This window comes from Brachypodium distachyon, chromosome 4, assembly GCF_000005505.3.
Source record: "Brachypodium distachyon strain Bd21 chromosome 4, Brachypodium_distachyon_v3.0, whole genome shotgun sequence".
Lineage (NCBI taxonomy): Eukaryota > Viridiplantae > Streptophyta > Magnoliopsida > Poales > Poaceae > Brachypodium > Brachypodium distachyon.
Window position 1 is genome coordinate 43,902,196 of NC_016134.3, and position 20,309 is coordinate 43,922,504.

The 20,309-nt window shown below is 46.5% G+C and overlaps 3 protein-coding genes across 14 annotated transcripts; 2 read left to right on the forward strand and 1 right to left on the reverse strand.

The window, feature by feature from the left end:
• Window positions 1-1,089: 1,089 nt before the first annotated feature.
• LOC100838728 lies at window positions 1,090-2,466 on the reverse strand. The gene has a single exon (XM_010240272.3). The coding sequence runs from the start codon at window positions 2,392-2,394 to the stop codon at window positions 1,432-1,434; it is 963 nt and encodes a 320-aa protein (XP_010238574.1). The 5' UTR covers window positions 2,395-2,466; the 3' UTR covers window positions 1,090-1,431.
• A 1,508-nt stretch (window positions 2,467-3,974) lies between these two features.
• Window positions 3,975-10,100, forward strand: LOC100843718 (serine carboxypeptidase 1). Its single transcript, XM_003578683.3, has 13 exons — window positions 3,975-4,514; window positions 7,088-7,164; window positions 7,261-7,383; window positions 7,459-7,561; window positions 7,641-7,678; window positions 7,770-7,871; window positions 7,998-8,078; window positions 8,156-8,386; window positions 8,590-8,655; window positions 8,733-8,854; window positions 9,119-9,232; window positions 9,467-9,512; window positions 9,658-10,100. The coding sequence occupies exons 1-13, from the start codon at window positions 4,223-4,225 to the stop codon at window positions 9,739-9,741; spliced, it is 1,479 nt and encodes a 492-aa protein (XP_003578731.1). The 5' UTR covers window positions 3,975-4,222; the 3' UTR covers window positions 9,742-10,100.
• Window positions 10,101-10,171: 71 nt separating this feature from the next.
• On the forward strand, window positions 10,172-17,976 carry LOC100839030 (7-deoxyloganetic acid glucosyltransferase). 12 transcript variants are annotated; one of them, XR_002966313.1, is made up of 7 exons: window positions 10,172-12,988; window positions 14,041-14,386; window positions 14,528-14,623; window positions 14,771-14,811; window positions 14,937-15,058; window positions 15,146-15,210; window positions 15,422-15,734. XR_002966313.1 is itself a non-coding variant. In XM_024463372.1 (5 exons), exon 5 carries the CDS (start codon window positions 15,915-15,917, stop codon window positions 17,394-17,396), a length of 1,482 nt encoding a protein of 493 aa, XP_024319140.1. In that variant the 5' UTR covers window positions 12,635-12,988; window positions 14,041-14,386; window positions 14,528-15,058; window positions 15,146-15,210; window positions 15,422-15,914; the 3' UTR covers window positions 17,397-17,976. The 12 variants fall into 12 exon arrangements, 1 of the variants encoding a protein (XP_024319140.1); XR_002966312.1 differs by lacking the exon at window positions 14,771-14,811 and having other exon boundaries at window positions 14,504-14,623; XR_002966309.1 differs by having other exon boundaries at window positions 14,528-14,811.
• The last annotated feature ends 2,333 nt before the right edge of the window (window positions 17,977-20,309 follow it).

A 20,309-nucleotide genomic window follows, 5' to 3' on the forward strand; every position in this document is an offset into this window, starting at 1 on the left:
ATGTGTCTATATCGTTTATTGTTTGATTAACCACATTCCAATAGTCCCATTCGCCCCACGCGAGATTCAAAAGGGAGAGGGAACCAAACCACATAGTTTTTGCATTGCACCACTAGGGTTCAATATTATTTTATCTAAAGCTCAATTTCTGAAAAAAAATTATGTTTGCACTGCAATCTATGAATGGGGCTAAAGGTGGCTATCTCGTCCTAAGTCCATCCATGGATACCTGACCAGAGTGGGTAGGGTCTTGGACACCGTTCGTATGGGTGTCGCACATGAATAAACCGATTAGTCATGGGTAGGGCATGAGAACGCCCGATTAATAATTTTAAGAGGAAATTGGCCACAACACACCGTTATTTTTCGGCATTTGCCGAAACACACTGCTAGATTGTGTCTTTGCTCAGTACTGTATATTACAATTCAGAAGAGTGATCTCACACAAAGGTTTGGCATGTGGCCAAAGTTCACTTGCAAAAAAATTGGGCGTGATTAAAATTGGTCCTTTTTTAGATGGTAGTCAACATTTTGGCAGACTAATGACTCCTTACTAACACAACCAAAACCACAGCCAAAATTTCTGCCCAAACCAAACGTACCCATATAAAGTTCTCAAAGTATCACGTGGATGTTGAGATCAGGCCGCTCCAGGGCAGTGAGCCAAATCGTTCCTTTCCTACCCGTACAGAACTTGGGTTGTCAGGAAGCAAATGAAATGAGACGTGGCTCGGATACCTCATGGATATGCACGGGCGGCTTCAGTGTGATCAAGAGCAATAACGGTTGGCCAGTGTTCGTTGATGGTGATGTTGTCTCACGCAAGATATGTATGTGTGTAATATAGACTGGATAATGCAGCAGGATCTGAGTTTTGAAGAAGAAAACAAACTCAATGTGCACTGTAAAGTTTTAATTTACAGAAAAAGGGCACATTTGATATATCTGAGTTCATAAACTTTCATGAACTGGAGCCAGAGGTATACAATAGGAAAATAGTTTCAGTTAACGAAATGAGTTATGCAAACACATCATGGTACCACTCAGGGAAAAATGCATTCTAAAGAACATTGAATCAATTTCAACTCATGTCTTTTAACAGGGGCAGTCATCTCTGATCTACCTCTATGATTTCCAGATGAGGTAAATCCTCCTCACGATAATTAGTATTATTCAGTTCATATGGAGACAACAGTGTACACATACATAACTGATCCTTTTTTTGTTCAGATTCAGGCTTCAGAGCACAGCATGTCTGAGGGTAACAAGACACTATTAGATCTTAACAACTGCACAATCGAACACACACTTTATGCACAGGGGAACAGCGATGAACACACAATCATATATGATAATGATGTGATCAAAACTGCGCTTGGAGCTTATAAACTCCCCATGATCCAGCTGCCGTGACAGCTGACAATCATGGATTCACGGCCACACCGTGACGACCGACACGACATGCCGATCCTTGCCCTCATCAAACGGAAGGAAGACATACGAGTTGGCGAATTCGTTGTAAATCTCCCCGGTGAGTTCCCCATGGATCGCACGGCAGTGCATATACAGCACGACGTTGGTCACCATTCCATACAGCATCAGCAAGGCCAGCACCGCCGTGCCGGCCACGGCCTTCACCACCACGGGCGCCATCCCGGCCCAGCCGGCACCGGCGTCGTAGGTCTCGGTGGCCACCCCGCCGAAACCCCAGAGCGTGACCCCGACGCCGGCGGCGAAGAACGTGAAGGCGGATACCGCCGCGAGGCGCACCCCGGAGAGCAGCCGGCAGCTCTGGCGCAGAGGGGAGCAGGGCCCGGATGCGGACTCCACGACGGCCGCGGCGCCTGCGAGGGACCAGAAGGGGGATAACAGGAGGACGCCGAGAGCAGCGAGAGCTGTGGCGAGTGCGGGGGGCAGTGGGAGGAAGGGGATTAGCAGGAGAGGGGAGGCCGGGAGGGCTGTGAGGAGGAGGCGGAGGAGGGATGCGGGCACGGAGAGGAGCGAGGCGAGGAGCTTGACCGGGCGGCCGAAGAATCCCGCGTGCGCGCTGGTGGCGACGGCGGCGAAGGCCGCGAGGTAGAGGAGCGCCGCCGCGAGCGCGAGGAGCGGGAGGGGGGCGCGCAGGGGGGTTTGCTGGCGCGAGTCTCGAGGGGATCGGAGGGAGACGGAAGGGGATGGTGCGGGGAGGAGGAAGGGGGACGGGAGGGAGAGGAGGAGGAGGGAGAGCGGGAGGAGGAGCAGGGCGGAGAGCGCGAGGAAGTGGCGTGAGTGGGCGGAGACGAGGCGGCGGGTCGCGGCGGCTGCGCCGGCGATGAGGTCGGGCCAGGGGAGAGCGGGCGGAGATGGGTCTGACCTGGACGGCGGGAGCGAGGGGGGCGGCGGGAGAGAGTCCATGGGTGGTGCTTGGTCGTGGCAAAAGGATGCGAGATAGGACAGGACGATTCTGGACGAAGGAGACGGATTGACGGAGAGATAGCGACGGTGTGACTCTGACAGGAGGCAACTGGATGCTGAAATGTTCGGTTGCTTTTTTTTTTCTTTTTTTTTTGGGAGGGGCAAATGTTCGGTTGCTTGGGCTGGGACTGGGAGCCCTTGCGGCAAACAGAGGCTTTCGGGCTTGGGCCGAAAGATTCTTAAATGGGTTAGCTAGTGGCGAGGCTAGTTTGACACTTTTTTTAATGTGAATTAAAAAATACTTTCCTTAAATGTTATATTTAAAGTACTGTCGAAATCATTTTAAAGATATGTAATTTTCAAAAATGCTCATGACTATATAAGTAATTACTTATCCATGGATTTATAAAAGTGTGCATACACTTAGAAATGTTCATGTATGTAAGAAAAATCATGCCAAAAAATAAGAATAATTGTTTTAGAAAAGAAGTAAAAACAAAAAAAAATGTAATGAAAACTAATGCCTCCGCTTCTGGTTTTATCTACTTAGATGTTGTTTGGTGACACGAATGTTTTAAGAAGAATAACTCATTACCGGAAATCACAGAGGATCAGTGTGTCCATAGTAGATACGGAGTAGAACACAGAGCAATTCATAAGACTTGTTATCATAGATAAGAAATGATCCATTTAAGCACGACTATGTAGAAAATTGTGATGCTCTGTTAGAATGTTCTACCACCAGTGGATGCTAAGCCCTTCCTATCCATGGCAAGGAAGAGAATTTTTTTTCACTGCATGAAATGATTGGTGTGACGAATGTACATATAAGGGGGGGTTTAAAAAGTGGAATGTGTTTACCTGAAAAAAAAAAGTGGAACGCGTTAACAGAATTGGCGGCGTATTTTCAACAAATTTTCTTTCTACAAAATGCACATAATGTTTGAGAAGTCCATGCGAGTTTCCTCCGAGTCCAAAAGTTCTGCGCAGCACATTTCCTTCCCAGTCAATCTTGGACGGGTGCTCCACACACCATGTGTAGTGTCACTCACGGTTGGTCGTTCCCCCCCGCATCGTGTCTAGCTAGCGTAGGCGAGAACGCAACATATCCATAGTCATACCACGGCAACGCCTCCCATTTGTTGTCTCCCACGCACGTGGCTTTTTCGTGTCCCTCTTTATGCCCGACGAGCGCGACGACTGATCGCATATTTGCATGGTTGTTCAAAAAAAAAAAAGATCCACTTTATAGCTACATCAGCTTTTCCGCAACTCCACAACAACAAAATCCAAAACTACAGCTTGGACACTGGAGCATAGTGCGTGAACGAATGAATTAACAAAAGCGCAAGCCCAAACTTATCTCCGCCGCGCGCTACCTAGCCATAGGCCGACGACAGCGAATCGTGCCAGCCCCGCCCGGCCGGCGGCTTGTGGTTGCATCTCGCGGCGCGTTCCTTCCACCACCACGCAATAATCATCCAGTCCTCACGGCACGGGCGCACGGGCAGGAAGGCAGGCAAGCAAGCAAGCAAGCTAAACAAGTCAACAAACGGGTAAACAAATCAGCTGCAGAGTGTTGTCCCGCGTTCCGTTCCCATCGACCGTCGTGGCGTGGACGTCAATTCCCATTCGCTCGTTCGCGATATCTCCGCCTGCACTCCGGCCGCGCACCCCTCAAAAAGCTATAGCCTTTTTGGTTGGTTTCAACTTTCAAGCGTTGAGTTTAACCACGGCCCGCGCGTCTGGCTAAGGCACCACTAGTCCCACTTCCCCCATCCGCCGTTGATTTCGAGCTCCAGCACGCGCGCTCTCTCCCTCGCTCCCGATGGCGGCCTCTGGAAACGGCGCCGCCCCGGCCCTTGTGCTTCTTCTTCTACTCGCCGTCGGCCGCTGCGGCGCGGCGCCGCAGGCCGCGCTGGTGACGCGCGTGCCGGGCTTCGACGGCGCGCTCCCGTCCAAGCACTACGCCGGGTACGTGACGGTGGACGAGCAGCACGGGAGGAGGCTGTTCTACTACATGGTGGAGTCGGAGCGGGACCCGGCCAAGGACCCCGTCGTGCTCTGGCTCAACGGCGGGCCGGGCTGCTCCAGCTTCGACGGCTTCGTCTACGAGCACGGTGCGTCTCGTCTCCTTCTCATCCTCTCGATCGGTCTCTCCGGTCTGCATCCTCGCTCGTTTTGCTTTTCTCTGTCCGGCATGGGTATCGCGGCATGGGCGCGCGCAATGGAAGGAAGAAAAGGAAAACAGTGATGATGTACTGTAGTTCGGCGCCAAATGGTCACGCGCTCCTTATCGTCGTCGATAAGAAAGAACCACGGGATGGGCGGTGGGCGGGAGGCCACGGGAGGATGCAAATTAACGGTTCCGTTTTAGGCCATCTCTGAGAATCTATAAGACAAATTTTAAACCAAAGTTTTTAAACTAGCAGTAGTAAGTAGATTAAGGGGAATGGTGAGAGACCCTGCTTATCCCATGACGAACAAGACGAATGACAATGCATCCTGTTCCAGTAGTGTCCGTTATATTTTGCTTCTCTCGATTTTCCCGGTGCGGAGCTTTTTGTCCGTCAGGATATCTATTTTCGTAATGTTTATTTTTCTTATACAACTTCCGAAGTGCCTAGTGAGATGAGATATAAGTTGAGAACCGGACGAGTACACATCCTTTGTGATGTGTGACTCAGGAGTGACTATTTCTCGGTCGCTGTCTATATCTGCCCGATGGTATCTTATCGTCACGGTGTATTGACAAGAATTTCATTTATTAGATCGGCCTGACTCTTAGCATCTATTTTAAAAATAACTTTTTTCTGGATCCACTTGACCAAAATTCTTGACGAGTAACACGCTATACGTACGACGTTTGTTCTTACGACACATGTACAACATGTGATCCCATCCATCGGATCTGCACTCTGCGCTCAATCTTCTCAGAATTGAAAACATCCGAAGGCTCAAGTTTAAGCACGTCGCGTCGTACATCTTTCCGACGTTAAAACCTCGTACGCAAATGCAAGTCATTACCGATTCTTGACATAGAAATTGAGCAAGACGTCCTTTCTCTATATGAACTGAGATTCACTTTTCTTATTTTGTTGTCCCTAGATCATTTAAGGTTGTTCTAGATGATTAAGAACATGTCTAGTGACATTTCACTCACCTAGTAACATTGTACAGTATACGACTATTTACTTACTCTAAAATTAATATTTTCCAGTAAATCAAGGATTCACTCACCTAGTAACATTTCATTCGAAAACCAAACCACGAGTCTATAGGCGTCTAGCACTAGCAATAATGCAGTTTAAGGTTCAGTTATTACAGAAGTCTAGTGAAAACTAACAGCATTTTGATGAGGAAGGAGATTCTCTGACATGCCGTCAATGACGTTGCATTTGCTGACACGTGCTGCAAAGGATCGGTCCTTTGGATACACGTCACCGGAAGAATCTCATTTCCCAGCACGGCAACGCTATAGGTCATTTGGATACGTGCCGTTAGATGAGACACACAATGTCGTTATCGGTTTTCGCCCATGCTAACAGCTTCGGCATCGACAAGAGCGCCGTGCCTTCTTCTCTCCTGGAACTTCCATCAGGCATCAGCCAGGTTGTATCGGCTTTCTTCAGGATTTTCATTTTCATTGGGTGTCGTAGACTGGTCAACATCTCTTCCTTTCTTCTAGAATGCCTCGTGAAAAAGCCTGGAGAGGCACAGCACGCGTGATGAGCAACTGCATCATTGTAAAGGCGGTGGTCTCGCGGTCTCGCCCACCACCTGTTCGACGGAATGCCTACACACGGGTTTCGGGTCGAGGCGAGCGACACCAGCTTGGCAGATCCACATCTCAGGGTCGCTATCACCCGAGCATTTTCGACAGAGTTATCGTGCGGTGGAGGCAATGGCGATATCTGAGGAACAGTTACTGTGATGGCTCTTGTCAAATGTTGTTGGTGACTTTGCAAGGCTGGTGTGGCGGTTCATCTATGATGGCTGACTCCACATGAGGATGCACCACAACCAGTCCAACAGGTGGTGATGATGCACGTCTTGTGCTCGACGAAATGTCCAGCTCTTGTCAAATGTTGTTGGTGACTTTGCAAGGCTGGTGTGGCGGTTCATCTATGATGGCTGACTCCACATGAGGATGCACCACAAACCAGTCCAACAGGTGGTGATGATGCACGTCTTGTGCTCGACGAAATGTCCAGCACCACAGGATCATGATGTTGCGGCGGTGTTACACGCTGACTGCATAGTTGTTAGCACCAACCTCACCGCCGTGATGCCCACAGAGTGTTCGACAACGTGCTCCCATGACGACAATGACGCCCTGTTCCTCCATTCGTCCTCAGCCTTGCTGATGCATTTGATTCACCCTCGTCCTGCCACAACTGTTGTCTCCATTATGTGCTGGAGAGATCTTAGAAGGTGCTACTTTTGCTTATGAACACATGTTCATGCTGATCTTACTTCTAGTGATCATATTGATAGACAATTAATAACTGTTGGTATATGTGGCCCGCGCATAGTCTTCAGTATATTGGACAGATTATGGAGAAGAACGTTGAGGGTTTACTTTTCTTCAGTATGTCTGAACAATTTCTTGTTCAGTCATGAAAGCATAACGGTCAACTTGAAATTCTAATAAACTGTCAAGTTCATACAATTCATTTGGGTTTACTTTCAGGACCATTTAATTTTGAGTCAGGCGGGTCAGTTAAAAGCCTGCCAAAACTTCATCTCAACCCTTATAGCTGGTCCAAGGTTTGATATTTCCATCAACCCTTTGTAATTAGAAAGAAATCATTTGGTATTATGTCTGAATGAAAGCAGCGATGACACTTTTCTCTTGTGTCTTAGGTATCTACTATGATATACTTGGACTCCCCTGCTGGTGTCGGGCTGTCATACTCAAAGAATGTTTCGGATTATAACACTGGCGACCTGAAAACTGCTGCGGATTCACACACTTTTCTTCTGAAGGTATGTGTATTCATGTTAGCATGGTATATTAATAATCTTTATGCAAGATAGCTAAGTTCTCTAACTTGTAAGCAGTGGTTTGGAATGTACCCTGAGTTCTTGAGCAACCCATTCTACATATCTGGGGAGTCATATGCAGGGGTTTATGTTCCTACTCTTTCACATGAAGTTGTCAAAGGTCTGGTTTTGGGGCTCCGTTCACCTTCAGTAATTACTAACCATTTTGTATTCTTGTTTACTGACTAATTATTCCACAGGAATACAAGGAGGAGCTAAGCCAACTATAAATTTCAAGGTTATTTTCTGCATTTGCTGATTGTGAATTATCTGAAAGTGTCTGTCAAGGAAATCTGAGGTCTAACATTTTAGTCTGACCCTTACGATAGGGCTACATGGTTGGCAATGGTGTCTGTGACACTGTTTTTGATGGTAATGCGCTTGTGCCATTTGCTCATGGAATGGGTCTAGTATCAGATGATATATACCAGGTAGGTAATTCAGACTTAATGCCCTAGTTGAGTGACCAAATAAGATCAGTTTTTTCTTTATCCTACTTGTAAGTGTATATTTGCTTCAGAACATTCCTATAATTGCCATATATATCCACAATGCAGGAAGCTAATATGGCATGCCAAGGAAATTTCTGGAATGCCACTGGCAATAAGTGCAATACTGCTTTATCGAAAATTGATGGGGTAAACTTGTGTCACGTTTTTTTGAAGTGGAAAATCTGTGTTGTCTTCTTATGACGTACTATTTTACTCTTGCGCAGTTAATCGGCGAACTAAATATTTATGACATTCTTGAGCCATGCTACCACAGCAAAACTATCAAAGAAGTGATCCCAAGCAGATTGCCTAAAAGTTTCAAAGATCTTGGTGCGACTAACAAGACCTTTCCGGTAAGAACGAGAATGCTAGGGCGTGCTTGGCCTTTGAGAGCTCCTGTGAGAGACGGGCGTGTTCCATCCTGGCTTGAATATGCCAGTGGAGTTCCATGTATGGTAAGTTAGCATGAGCGTGCATGTTTTTCTTTAATAATAGACAGATTGTTCTTTTTCTCCGCTATAGCGAATGCACGATAGTACACATTCAAATGTCCTGCGATTCTCAACTAAACATAATTCATCGAAAATTGGTTTGTTTGCAAGAGATACATACTCATTTTGCAGGTATCTGACAATCTTTAGTTTGCTTAACTCTACAGAGTGATGAAGTTGCCACAGCATGGCTGGATAACGACAGCGTCAGATCTGCGATTCATGCCGAACCAGTATGATCACCATTCATCATTAGACAGGATTGAATATTATTCCATTTTCTAACTCTAGTTTGCCATGCTTATTTTAGGTAAGTTCAATTGGCCCATGGCTCTTATGCACAGATGCAATAAACTTTAATCATGATGCTGGGAGTATGATCAGTTACCACAAGAACCTTACAAGACAGGGTTATCGTGCTTTCATATTCAGGTATGTCATGGAACTATAAAATAATTGCCTTCGTTTATCTGTGCTCTTCTTGTTTAATACCTCCATTAAGCAAAATTTAGCATCTTTACTTTTCTTGAGAAATGTCACTTGTTCACTAGTTTGTATCGAAATATCCTGAATCATTAAAACTAGCATTTCCCTAGACAGAAGGAACTAAATTTGATGCCAAATATTCATGGATATCACATTCTCTGCTCTTATAAATAGGTTGCTTTTATTTATATATTTTTGGATTTGTTTCAGCGGTGACCATGATATGTGTGTGCCTTTCACCGGGAGTGAAGCATGGACTAAATCTATCGGCTATGGAGTTGTTGATTCATGGCGGCCATGGTTCTTGAACGGACAAGTTTCTGGGTACTGAACAATTATGTCGGCTGCAGCATTTTATTATCGTGCAAATTGAAGTGTCCTTGATATCAATTCGTACTCAATGAATTTACTATATCGTTCAAGATGGAAACTCTCAACTACAATTGATAAACATTTCTATGTTTGTTTCCACTTGCCATGGTTCAAACTTAATATAATCTTTTGACAAAACGAAATGACCAAATATAATCCATAGTTTCTGTTTGTTGAACTGTTCAGGTACACCCAAGGATATGAACATGGTCTCACTTTTGCTACTATTAAGGTGAGCATATATTTGCTTACTTGGTCATTACAATTACTAATTCATAACAGCGTATATGAATGCACCATTAACTTTATAAAACCGAAGCTTTGAGGCTGAGATTTCCTTTAACTATACTCCCTGATTATTGTTTCTTTTCTTACAGGGTGCTGGGCACACCGTTCCTGAATATAAGCCACAGGAAGCATTGGCTTTCTACAGCCGTTGGTTGGCTGGCTCTAAATTGTGAAGCTTTTGAACCCAACTGCCAATAATGGGGAATATACTTCTGCTGCGTACAGTCAGGAAAGGATTGATGATACGAGGAAAAACATACCCTACACGCCAAAGTAGACAGCCATATATTCAAATTTCAAAATAGCTAATGTGAACTGCATGCTGCATTCTTTCATGCAAATAATACTCCAGGTCAATGCAACTTGACTCTGTTTAGATGCCTTTTCACTATACGAACAGGACTATTGATTTTAGTTAAACATTTCGCATCCTGAAATTGTACACTATGCAATAGCAGCAATACCATATTTTGAAACGACCGGATACAAAAGAAAGGTCAATGAAAATTCCGAAGTTGGCAATGAGTGCTAATATAAGAGAATTACCGGAGTGAATGGAGAAGGATGGTATGTTGCTACTGGTAGTTTAATTTACAGATAGAGCATGTGGGTAGAAGTGTTACTCTGTAATCTTGTTGAAGACAACAAAATACCGGCAAATCCAAACACGATATTTTCACAATCCACAACCCAAAACACCCGTTTGAGAAAAGCGGTGTACTTTTCGCATGCAGCAGCAACGCGCCCCAACCTTGACAGCCGCGTCCCTGCACGCGCACGTCCTCCGCCTCCACCAATGCGGCGCCGGCGGCGACCTCCTCCGCCGCGCCCACGCCGCAGGCCTCGTATCCGGCGCGCTCGCCGCGTCCCTGCCCCTCGCCGGCGCGCTGCTCCTCTCCTACGCCGCGCTCTCCGACCTCGCCTCCTCCCGCCTCCTCCTCTTCCACCACCCTCTCCGCCTCCGCTCCGCCTTCCTCTGGAACTCGCTCTCCCGCGCGCTCTCCTCGGCCTCCCTCCCCACCGAAGCCCTGCTTGTTTACAACCACATGCTCCGCTCGGGCGTGAGCCCCGACGACCGCACCTTCCCCTTCGCCCTCCACGCCGCGGCTGCCGCCGCTCAGGCGCACCCTGCCAAGGGTCTCGAGCTCCACGCCGCCGCGCTCCGTAGCGGCCACCTCGCGGATGTCTTCGCGGGCAACACGCTCGTCGCGTTCTATGCTGCCTGCGGCCATGCCGGTGACGCGCGCAGGGTGTTTGATGAAATGCCGGCTCGGGACGTCGTCTCGTGGAACTCCCTTGTCTCGTCTTTCCTGGCTAACAAGATGTTCGATGATGCGAGGCAGGCGTTGTTGAGTATGATGCGGAGCGGGGTCCCTGTGAATGTGGCAAGCTTGGTCTCCGTTGTGCCTGCTTGTGGTGTGGAGCAGGAGGGTGGTTTTGGATTGGGTGTGCATGGGCTCGTGCTAAAAACTGGGCTGGACTCCATAGTCAATCTTGGGAATGCATTGGTTGATATGTACGGAAAGTTCGGTCACGTGGAGGCATCGATGAAGGTGTTTGAAGGAATGCCAGAGAGAAATGAGGTTTCTTGGAATTCTGCAATAGGTTGTTTTCTAAATGCCGGCCTTTATGGAGATGTGCTGGCCTTGTTTAGGGGAATGTCAGAGCGGGGATTCATGCCAGGGTCCATCACATTGTCAAGTTTGCTGCCTGCTTTGGTCGAGCTTGGTTATTTTGATTTGGGGAGGGAGGTACATGGCTATAGTATAAAGAGAGCTATGGAATTGGATATTTTTGTTGCTAACTCACTTGTGGATATGTATGCCAAATTTGGTTCTTTGGAGAAAGCATGCGCTGTCTTTGAAAAGATTGAGGTACGCAATGTGGTGTCATGGAATGCAATGATCGCTAATCTCGTGCAGAATGGAGCTGAGTCTGAGGCATTCGGGCTTGTTATCAAGATGCAAAAGGATGGGGAATGCCCAAATTCAATCACCCTGGTGAATTTGCTTCCAGCTTGCTCAAGGATGGCCTCTCTAAAGACAGGGAAACAGATCCATGCATGGTCAATCCGTACAGGATTAATGTTTGATTTATTCATATCAAATGCTCTGATTGATATGTATGCAAAGTGTGGGCAACTGAGATTGGCACAGAGTATTTTTGACTTGTCAGAGAAGGACGATGTGTCATACAACACTTTGATTTTGGGTTATTCTCAGAGTCCATGGAGTTTTGAATCTCTCAATCTTTTTAAGCAGTTAAGTTCTGTAGGAATTGAGTATGATGCCATTTCATTCATGGGGGCTCTGACTGCATGTACTAATTTATCTTCATTTAAACAAGGGAAAGAAATTCATGGTGTTTTAGTGAGGAGATTGCTAAGTAATCATCCCTTTCTGGCAAATACGTTGCTAGGCTTGTACACTAAAGGAGGAATGCTCGATACTGCATCAAAGATCTTCAATAGGATTAAAGAGAAGGATGTCGCTTCATGGAATAATATGATCATGGGATATGGGATGCACGGTCAGATTGATGCTGCATTTCATTTGTTTGATTTGATGAAGGATCATGGTGTCACTTACGATCATGTATCTTACATTGCGGTGCTGTCGGTATGCAGCCATGGTGGGCTTGTTGAGAGAGGAAAGAAGTACTTCAGCCATATGCTTGCTCAAAATTTAGAGCCACAACAAATGCACTATGCTTGCATGGTTGATCTTCTTGGGCGTTCTGGACAACTGACTGAATCTGTCGAAATAATCCTAGACATGCCTTTTCATGCTAATTCTGATGTGTGGGGAGCACTGCTTGGGGCTTGCCGGATACATGGAAACATTGAATTAGCACAATATGCAGCAGATCATTTGTTTGAGTTGAAGCCAGAACATTCAGGCTACTACTCAGTGCTGAGGAACATGTATGCTGAGGCTGGGAGGTGGAATGAAGCGCACAAGATCAGGACACTAATGAAATCCAGGAAGGTACAGAAAAATCCAGCCTATAGCTGGGTACAGAGTGGAAACAAGCTACAAGCTTTTCTTGTGGGGGATGGGTAGCTGTGCTCGGATAAGTTTAAATCACCGGCGGTGTGCTCAGATAAGTTTAAATGACTGGCAGTGTGACAGATGGAGTACTTATATGGTAGCACAGAATCTTTCACTGGGAATGAATTGGATATAAATAAAATATGAAAAGTTCTCCAGACTGATAATCCAATACAGTAAAAGCTAGCAGTACTGTGTAGATAAGGAGTGCAGTGGCTTGTAAGAAACTAATTGGTGTACTTGTTAATGGCTGCAGTAAGAAAATTTACTCCTTGGCCTGGCAAGAATGACATGAAGTTGAGTTCATGTTAATTGACCCTACCAATCAGCATGTCATGTTATGGTATCTACCCTAGAAATAGAAGAGAAGGTAAGTATCTATTCTTATGTTAACTTTTGTACAATTTGTCTCTACATAAATAACTTCGAGCATTTCTGGGTCCTGCTTAATTGTCTGTCCATCTAGACATTGCCATAGTCATCATATTCTCTGCATAGTAAAATGTCTGTTTGGCCAGTTCCTCAACTTTCCAGTTGGGATAACCAAGAAGTTAATCCTTAACAATTATCTGATGTTCCAATACAACAATACAGCAATATTGTAATCCAGAAAAATTATAATATCCAGGGATGATACAGATGTGGTTGTACATAAAATTTTGAACGACTATATTATATCTGTCACGTGGATATCCACGTCTAGTCCTTACAGTCTTTCCATCAAAAAAAGATATCGACGTCTATTCTGTTGAAGTTGTATTTATTTTGATGTACCATTATCCCAGCAATCCTTTATCAACGGAGGCCACAGACAGCTGGACCTGTTGCTGATCCATCTCATCCAATGAGATCATGTCGTAGTAGGTTTCAACCTGTAGCAATCTAGCCTGGCTTTGCCCAAGCAGTTTGTTTCCTGATATGGTATGTGATACTGCAGTCCTGATTCTGTCTTGGCTGGGCAGAACACAAGTGCAGAAAGAAAATAGAAGAGTTAAGAGTCTGGTTGTATGTCAGAGTCCGTCTCTCAGTTAGGTTTAGTCCAGGTGATGCATATAAGCATAGCCATGGTACCGTGGAAGCAATCAATCAATAAAGTCTTCCATACTCCTACCATTTCCCGTGCGCATGGCACATAGGTACCTCCTGGCCAATGGTCGATCCTCGAGATCCACCAGGCCTGGACTGTAACCTTTGAGGGAGGGGATCACATGTATGTCCATGCTTTTATCTGTATGGATGTATCCTGTTTGAAATATTGATACAATATCAATCTGGCATATGCCCATATCCAACATTCCAACTGTACAGTAGCAAAGCTTGGAAGAAACATGAGGGGGCCATGCATAAATTAAACTATCTAATAGAGCTATTTTGTTTATTTGGCCGGATCAATGATCGCAAGTCCCATCTTGCTTGTGACAGTCTTGCACAACGTCAGAGAAATTCGTAAGCCATGATACCTCCCTCATCAGGTAATTAAGAAAAGATGAAGAGCAATCGTTCGAGTTCATGAAGGAGGAGAAAAATTAAATGATACCAGTGGTGCAAGCTTATATCTACCTAACTTGATGATCCCTCCTCGCTGGAGCGGAAGGAGGAAGATCAGCTACTACCGGAATAAGGTAGAGAAAGAAAAGGAAGCCACGGAAAAGAAGCAATACAACTTTGTTTTGATGTTGAGGCACGGTTCAGAATTTCAGACGAGTGGCTATCACAAAAGCAGCTCCTTTTCCGGTTCCTGCTTGAGAAGATGGAGCAGATTACAGATGTATGGGTTTCTTGCTACATATGGACTAAATTTGATTTCTTGTTTTATAGTGCTTTTGGGTTTTTGACTGTTGACACTTGCAATAATTGTGCTTCCTTGTTGATGTTGTCATGATAGTGCTGTTGGTTTTTGGTCAAGCAGCACGGTGTACACAGTCAAAATCAATCTGAAGAGGAGCTGGCAGAAGTAAAAGAGACTGGAGTGGCAGGAGATGATGTGGGAATACTGCACAATAATGTGAGTGCAGATCTGTCCTCAGCTTTTTGTTAAAATGCTGTTATCTTCCTGGCATCTATCTTTAATTCTTCAATGTAAGAAATGTTCGACTTTGCTTGAGCCGTAGGGTAATATTCTATCTTTAATTCTTATTGCTGCTCAAATCAGATCGGCAACACCATGCAAGATTAAGATCATGAAAACACATGGTATATACATAGCTCTTGGATCTAAATCAAGCAACTGTTTTTGTACTTCCATCGTACTCCATTAATAAGTACGTTTAATTCTGTATCCTGTGAGACAGATAGAACTGTTTAACTCTTCTTTACAGGAAACTGCACCGGACTCTCAGTATATGGTCATTTTTTTAGATGATCAGAGGCATCGTCCCGGTCCCAACTTTCATGGAAACTCTGGCAACCAAGTCTGATACAAGTATCATTTGGTCTTACGGTATATGGTCATTACTCATTAGGTTTATATAAAACGCACATAACCAATAGTTCCACTTAACCATATGAATATTTACTGTCGTTCCAGTTTACTCCAATTGTATGGTCTAGCTTGGGTCTGTCACTCTTTCCGGTGAAGATGTTGCTGATGAGGTACATTCTCCAGGCTTCCAATACATGATGATGGCCATGACGAAGAGTTCCACTATTATTATTAAGTGTTAAAATCTTTAGCAGATCTAGAGCGTCATGTTGACAATCTAGTGAAACGGAATTGGCACGGAGTAAAGAAACGTTGATTCTGTCACCAAGATGAGACTACCACACATCTGTTCTTAACCGCTACTTTACTCGTTCCGTATAGGTAATGGTCCAAACAGATTCAAGCAGAGGCGTACTTATACAATGCTACCTGGTGGATATGCTTCTAAAGCCGGAGGATCGAAATATGACTAGGGCGGCTTGCTTCCGATTAAAGGGATGGTCAGGGAGCTTTTCACCCGGCATAACTGATAGTATGATCTATGGAGAGGAGGTCATTGGAGTTGTGCTTTTGTCAGGAGTCCAGTCATGTGTCGACCGATGATTGATTCCCTAGTTTCTTGTAACACACCTTCACCTTGTACGTCCATCGATTGTGACTTGTGAGGATAAGCCAAAGCAGGTTGCCGGCCATCGATTGTGCTCCATTATTCATGCGACGACGACGCGATCAATTTAAAACCGACAGCTGGAGGAGTTAAGAAAAACCAATCCTGACAGGCTGACACTGGCTGCACTACACACTGAGAAGTGAGAACCGCTTTCCCCACTAGCTCGCCGTCCAGGTCCACCCGGCGAGGAACAATCAACGGGACATGGCGCCGGCGCACGTGCTGGTGTTCCCGTGGCCGCTGCAGGGCCACATCAACTGCATGCTCCACTTCGCCGCGGGCCTCGTCGGCGCCGGCCTCCACGTCACATTCCTCCACACGGAGCACAACCTCGCCCGCGTCGACCCCCTTGCCTCCGCCGCCGCCACGCCGCGCCTCCGCTTCGTGTCCGTCCCCGACGGCCTCCCCGCCGGCCACCCGCGCACGGTCCGCGACCTCAAGGAGCCCCTCCTCACCACGGTCCCCGCCGCCTACCGCGCTCTCCTCGCCTCCCTGCAGCAGCAGCCGTCCACGACTGCTGACGCCGGGTTCCCGCCGGTGTCGTGCGTCGTGGCCGACGGCCTGCTGCCGTTCGCGATCGACATCCCCGAAGAGGAGTTCGGCGTACCGGCGCTGGCCTTCCGCACGGTGAGCGCGTGCAGCATCCTGGCCTACCTGTCTGTGCCGAGGCTCGTGGAGCTCGGCGAGGCGATCCCCATCCCTTTAGACGCCGACCTCGACGAGCTCGTACTCGGAGTCCCCGGGATGGAGGGCTTCCTCCGCCGGCGGGACCTTCCCAGCCCTTGCCGTGTTAACGCCGAGACCCAGGAAGCCGACCCCCTGCTGGACATGATCGTCGACTTCACCGCCCACAGTCGCGACAAGGCCCGCGCGCTCATCCTCAACACGGCCGCCTCGCTGGAGGGTGAGTCGCTCGCGCATATCGCCGAACAGATGCGGGGCGACGTCTTCGCCATAGGCCCTCTCCACCTCCACGCCGCCGCCAACGTGTCCTCGTCGTCGTCGTCTCCGGCGCCGGTGGCCAGCGGCAGCATGTGGCGCGAGGATGGCGGGTGCATAGAGTGGCTGGATGCGCAAGGGGACAGATCCGTGGTGTACGTGAGCTTAGGCAGCCTGACCGTGATCTCCCTGGAGCAGTTCACCGAGTTCCTCTCGGGGCTCGTGGGCGCTGGCCACGCGTTCCTCTGGGTGCTGCGGCCGGACATGGTCACGGCGACCCAGAACGCCCTCCTCCGGGAAGCCGTCGACGCCGCGGCCGCCCTCCACGGCAACGCGGCGCCGGCGGCGTTCGTGGTGGACTGGGCGCCGCAGCGGGCCGTGCTGCGGCACCGGGCGGTGGGGTGCTTCCTGACGCACGCGGGGTGGAACTCGACGGTGGAGTGCGCCGCCGAGGGGGTTCCCATGGTGTGCTGGCCCTTCTTCGCCGACCAGCAGATCAACAGCCGCTTCGTGGGGGCCGTGTGGGGCACGGGGCTAGACATGAAGGACGTGTGCGACAGGGCCGTCGTGGAGGCGATGGTGAGGGAGGCCATGGAGTCCGCCGGGATCAGGAGGTCCGCGGTGGCGCTGGCGGAGCGGGTGAGGCGGGACGTCGAGGAAGGAGGGTCCTCTGCGGTGGAGTTCGACCGGCTCGTCGGCTTCATCAAGGAGCTCGCCGCGACCAAGGATTCTGTTGCGAATCAGTAAAACTGCAGGCTATGTTTGCACACAAAGTTTTTTTTAAACTGTGGTATTCCAAAACCAAAGTATTATTTGTCCTGAGTACAAAATACTGTAGTTTGTAAAATACCTAGTTTTTCTCAGTTTTGGCAAAACAATGAATGCGTTTGGCAGCTCTGTTTTAGCCAGTTCAGTTGGTGCATGGCAGCAAGCCGTTGGAAGGATTAGCTAGCCGTTAGTTTGATTTTAAATTGCAGATGAGATCATTTAACACAAGTGCACAACGCTGTTAACCTCCCCTGTCCAGCCAGTAGACTCCGGGAAGGAGGAGGCGGAGCTGCACGTGGTTGGAGGCACGACGGCGAGCCAGTCGGAGGAGGAACAGCACGCGTGGACTAGACGGATAGCCAAGTACGTGCGTGCACGATGCTGTTGCATTAATTTGGTTCTTCCTTTGTTCATCACAATTGTTGTGTGCGATGGTAGCTGATTTATCCATTTTTTGTGTAGATAGGATATGGCCTTGGAATTTAATATCTTTTTGTAGTCCTCTGTGATATACTTGTAAGTAATGTCGTAGAGTGTATGTGGATCATGTTTCTAATTACCTGCTGATTTCTTCTTTAAGATTGTCAACAATGTGGGGGAATTTTTTGAAACGTAAACAAAGAGACGATGATGAATTAGCCATCATCGAAGCCGTATGCAAACGTGAGGGAGGTTCAAGCAATCGTCGACGTATTCATACTTCCATCCTTACGGGACATAAGTGCGTGAATGCAGTTCTGGAGGGTCATGAACCGAGATGTAAACGAGATTTTCGAATGGAAAAACATGTATTCCATAATTTGGTTAGGTGCTTTCGAGAGCGGCGACTTCTACAAGATTTTGACCTAATCACCGTGGAAGAACAAGTAGCGATATTCTTATATGCCCTTTCGGCGAATGCAAGCAATCGTACTCTTCAAGGACGATTTCAACATAGTGGTGAAACCATAAGTTGTCGCTTCATGAAGTGTTGCGCACCATCATTACATTATCTAGAAGTCTTATACAATTGCCACCAATTAATGTTCCTGTAAAAGTGTCCAGTAACCCCAAATTCATGCCATACTTTCAGGTATTCATCATTATGTGTTATAAATATCTTGTATACATATTGGTACATATTTTTCTCACAATTTCTTGCATATCTGAAGGACTGTATTGGAGCAATTGATGGGACACATGTTCCGATTACCATATCTCCAAAACTACAAGACCCGTACTGTAACAGAAAAGGAACGTTATCACAAAATGTCATGGTGGCATGTAATTTTGATAATGAGTTCATCCATGTCAGCGCATGCTGGGAAGGGTCCTACAAGATGCACTAGAAAATAATTTCTATGTGTCCGAGGGAAAATTCTATTTGGTTGACGCAGGGTATGCAAATACGCCTAATTTTATTGCACCCTTTCGAACTGTCAGGTAAAAATGCATTATTTTGTTATAATGGCAGCTTACATATTCAAGAACACTTAATTTCGTAACTCTTATTTATTTGTCAGGTATAATTTAAACGAGCAAGCTAGAAGCAACCAAAGGCCACAAAACGCTAAAGAGCTATTCAATCTGAGGCATGCACAACTCCGTAATCACGTCGAGCGTATCATTGGTGTTGTGAAGAAGCGTTTCCCAATTTTGAAGTGCGCTTCACACTACCCTATTGACTCTCAAGCTTCTATTGCCATAGCATGTTGTGTCCTTCACAACTTCATTCGCAAACATGAGGGAGGAGAAAAATGGCTTGACAAGGTTGCCTCTAATATTGACCCGAAACATATAGTCGATATTCCAAGTGGGGATAGACAGTATAGAAGTGATGTACAGTCTCTCAATCAGAGGCGTGCATTGGGAAATACTAAAAGGGATCAAATTGCAGAAGCAATGTGGAAAGGCTATTGTGAATATTTGGAACGGCGCCGTAGAACAAATAATGCATGAGTACCATGACAATGCTTTTAGATTATTGTTGTTTGAATTACCAATCAAGACCGTGCAAGTCTGGTTCAATTGTGTTTTCTTTGATATATACATATCATTCATTATTCTCCATGCATCTATAGAATCTCTGTGTCATTCTATAAAGTATTAAAAAAATTAACCAAGGACGGCACCAAAGTGGTTGCGAAAATCAGGTGAATATTAAGAAGACTCTGATACTAACACCAGGAATACTACCTCAAATATATGGTTCATATATGAACTCATAATAATATTGAACGTTAAGGAAGAAGATAGAAAACCGACATGCAGAAAGAAACTATGCTGGAGTGTAAACAGATTTCTAATCCACCAAAAAATAACATGATCAAAATATTGTTCCAGATCTCCTCACGACCAATCACTTTCTTCAGTATCTCCATAAACACTTCATCATCCACTGTCATGAAGACTTTATGGTCTGTTCTATGCTCTGTCAAGGACTCTATGATCTTTAGACGATCACGTGGTGAAAGTTTTTCTACAGTCTTCACTTTAGCGATGCATTTGGTAATGCAATAAGGATCATTGTCAGGATCACTTTGTTGCATCTGTGCCATTTTGACGTCTCTGTAGCTCTGAATTTGTTTGGACTTCACATCCACATACGTCTGGAGTTCTTCCTTTCTAAAAGCCACTAGATTGTCAATCACTGATTCCTTGCTTTTCTTAGGCCTGCGTTCATCACTGCCTTTTGAAGACTGATACCTCTTTGGTGGTTGGTCAGGAATTGTGTAGTTCTCTTAAGCTTCAAACTGACTACTAGGATTTTCCACACCTTGAGAATGAGCAGCAGAAGGAAACTCAACGTCATCACCATATAAGCCTCTGTCCCAATCATATTGGTGACCATCCAAGCCTGGACCAGGTATTGTTGGAGTAGGCGAATTAAGTCCAGCAGCCCGTAGAACTGAT

Coding starts and splice junctions, on each gene's coding strand:
- LOC100839030 (XM_024463372.1), top strand. CDS start 15,915: ATGGCGCCGGCGCACGTGCTGGTGTTCCCGTGGCCGCTGCAGGGCCAC.
- LOC100838728 (XM_010240272.3), bottom strand. CDS start 2,394: ATGGACTCTCTCCCGCCGCCCCCCTCGCTCCCGCCGTCCAGGTCAGAC.
- LOC100843718 (XM_003578683.3), top strand. CDS start 4,223: ATGGCGGCCTCTGGAAACGGCGCCGCCCCGGCCCTTGTGCTTCTTCTT. Junction 7,165..7,260: donor ACCCTTATAGCTGGTCCAAG/GTTTGATATTTC, acceptor CTTGTGTCTTAG/GTATCTACTATGATATACTT. Junction 8,079..8,155: donor CTTTATCGAAAATTGATGGG/GTAAACTTGTGT, acceptor ACTCTTGCGCAG/TTAATCGGCGAACTAAATAT.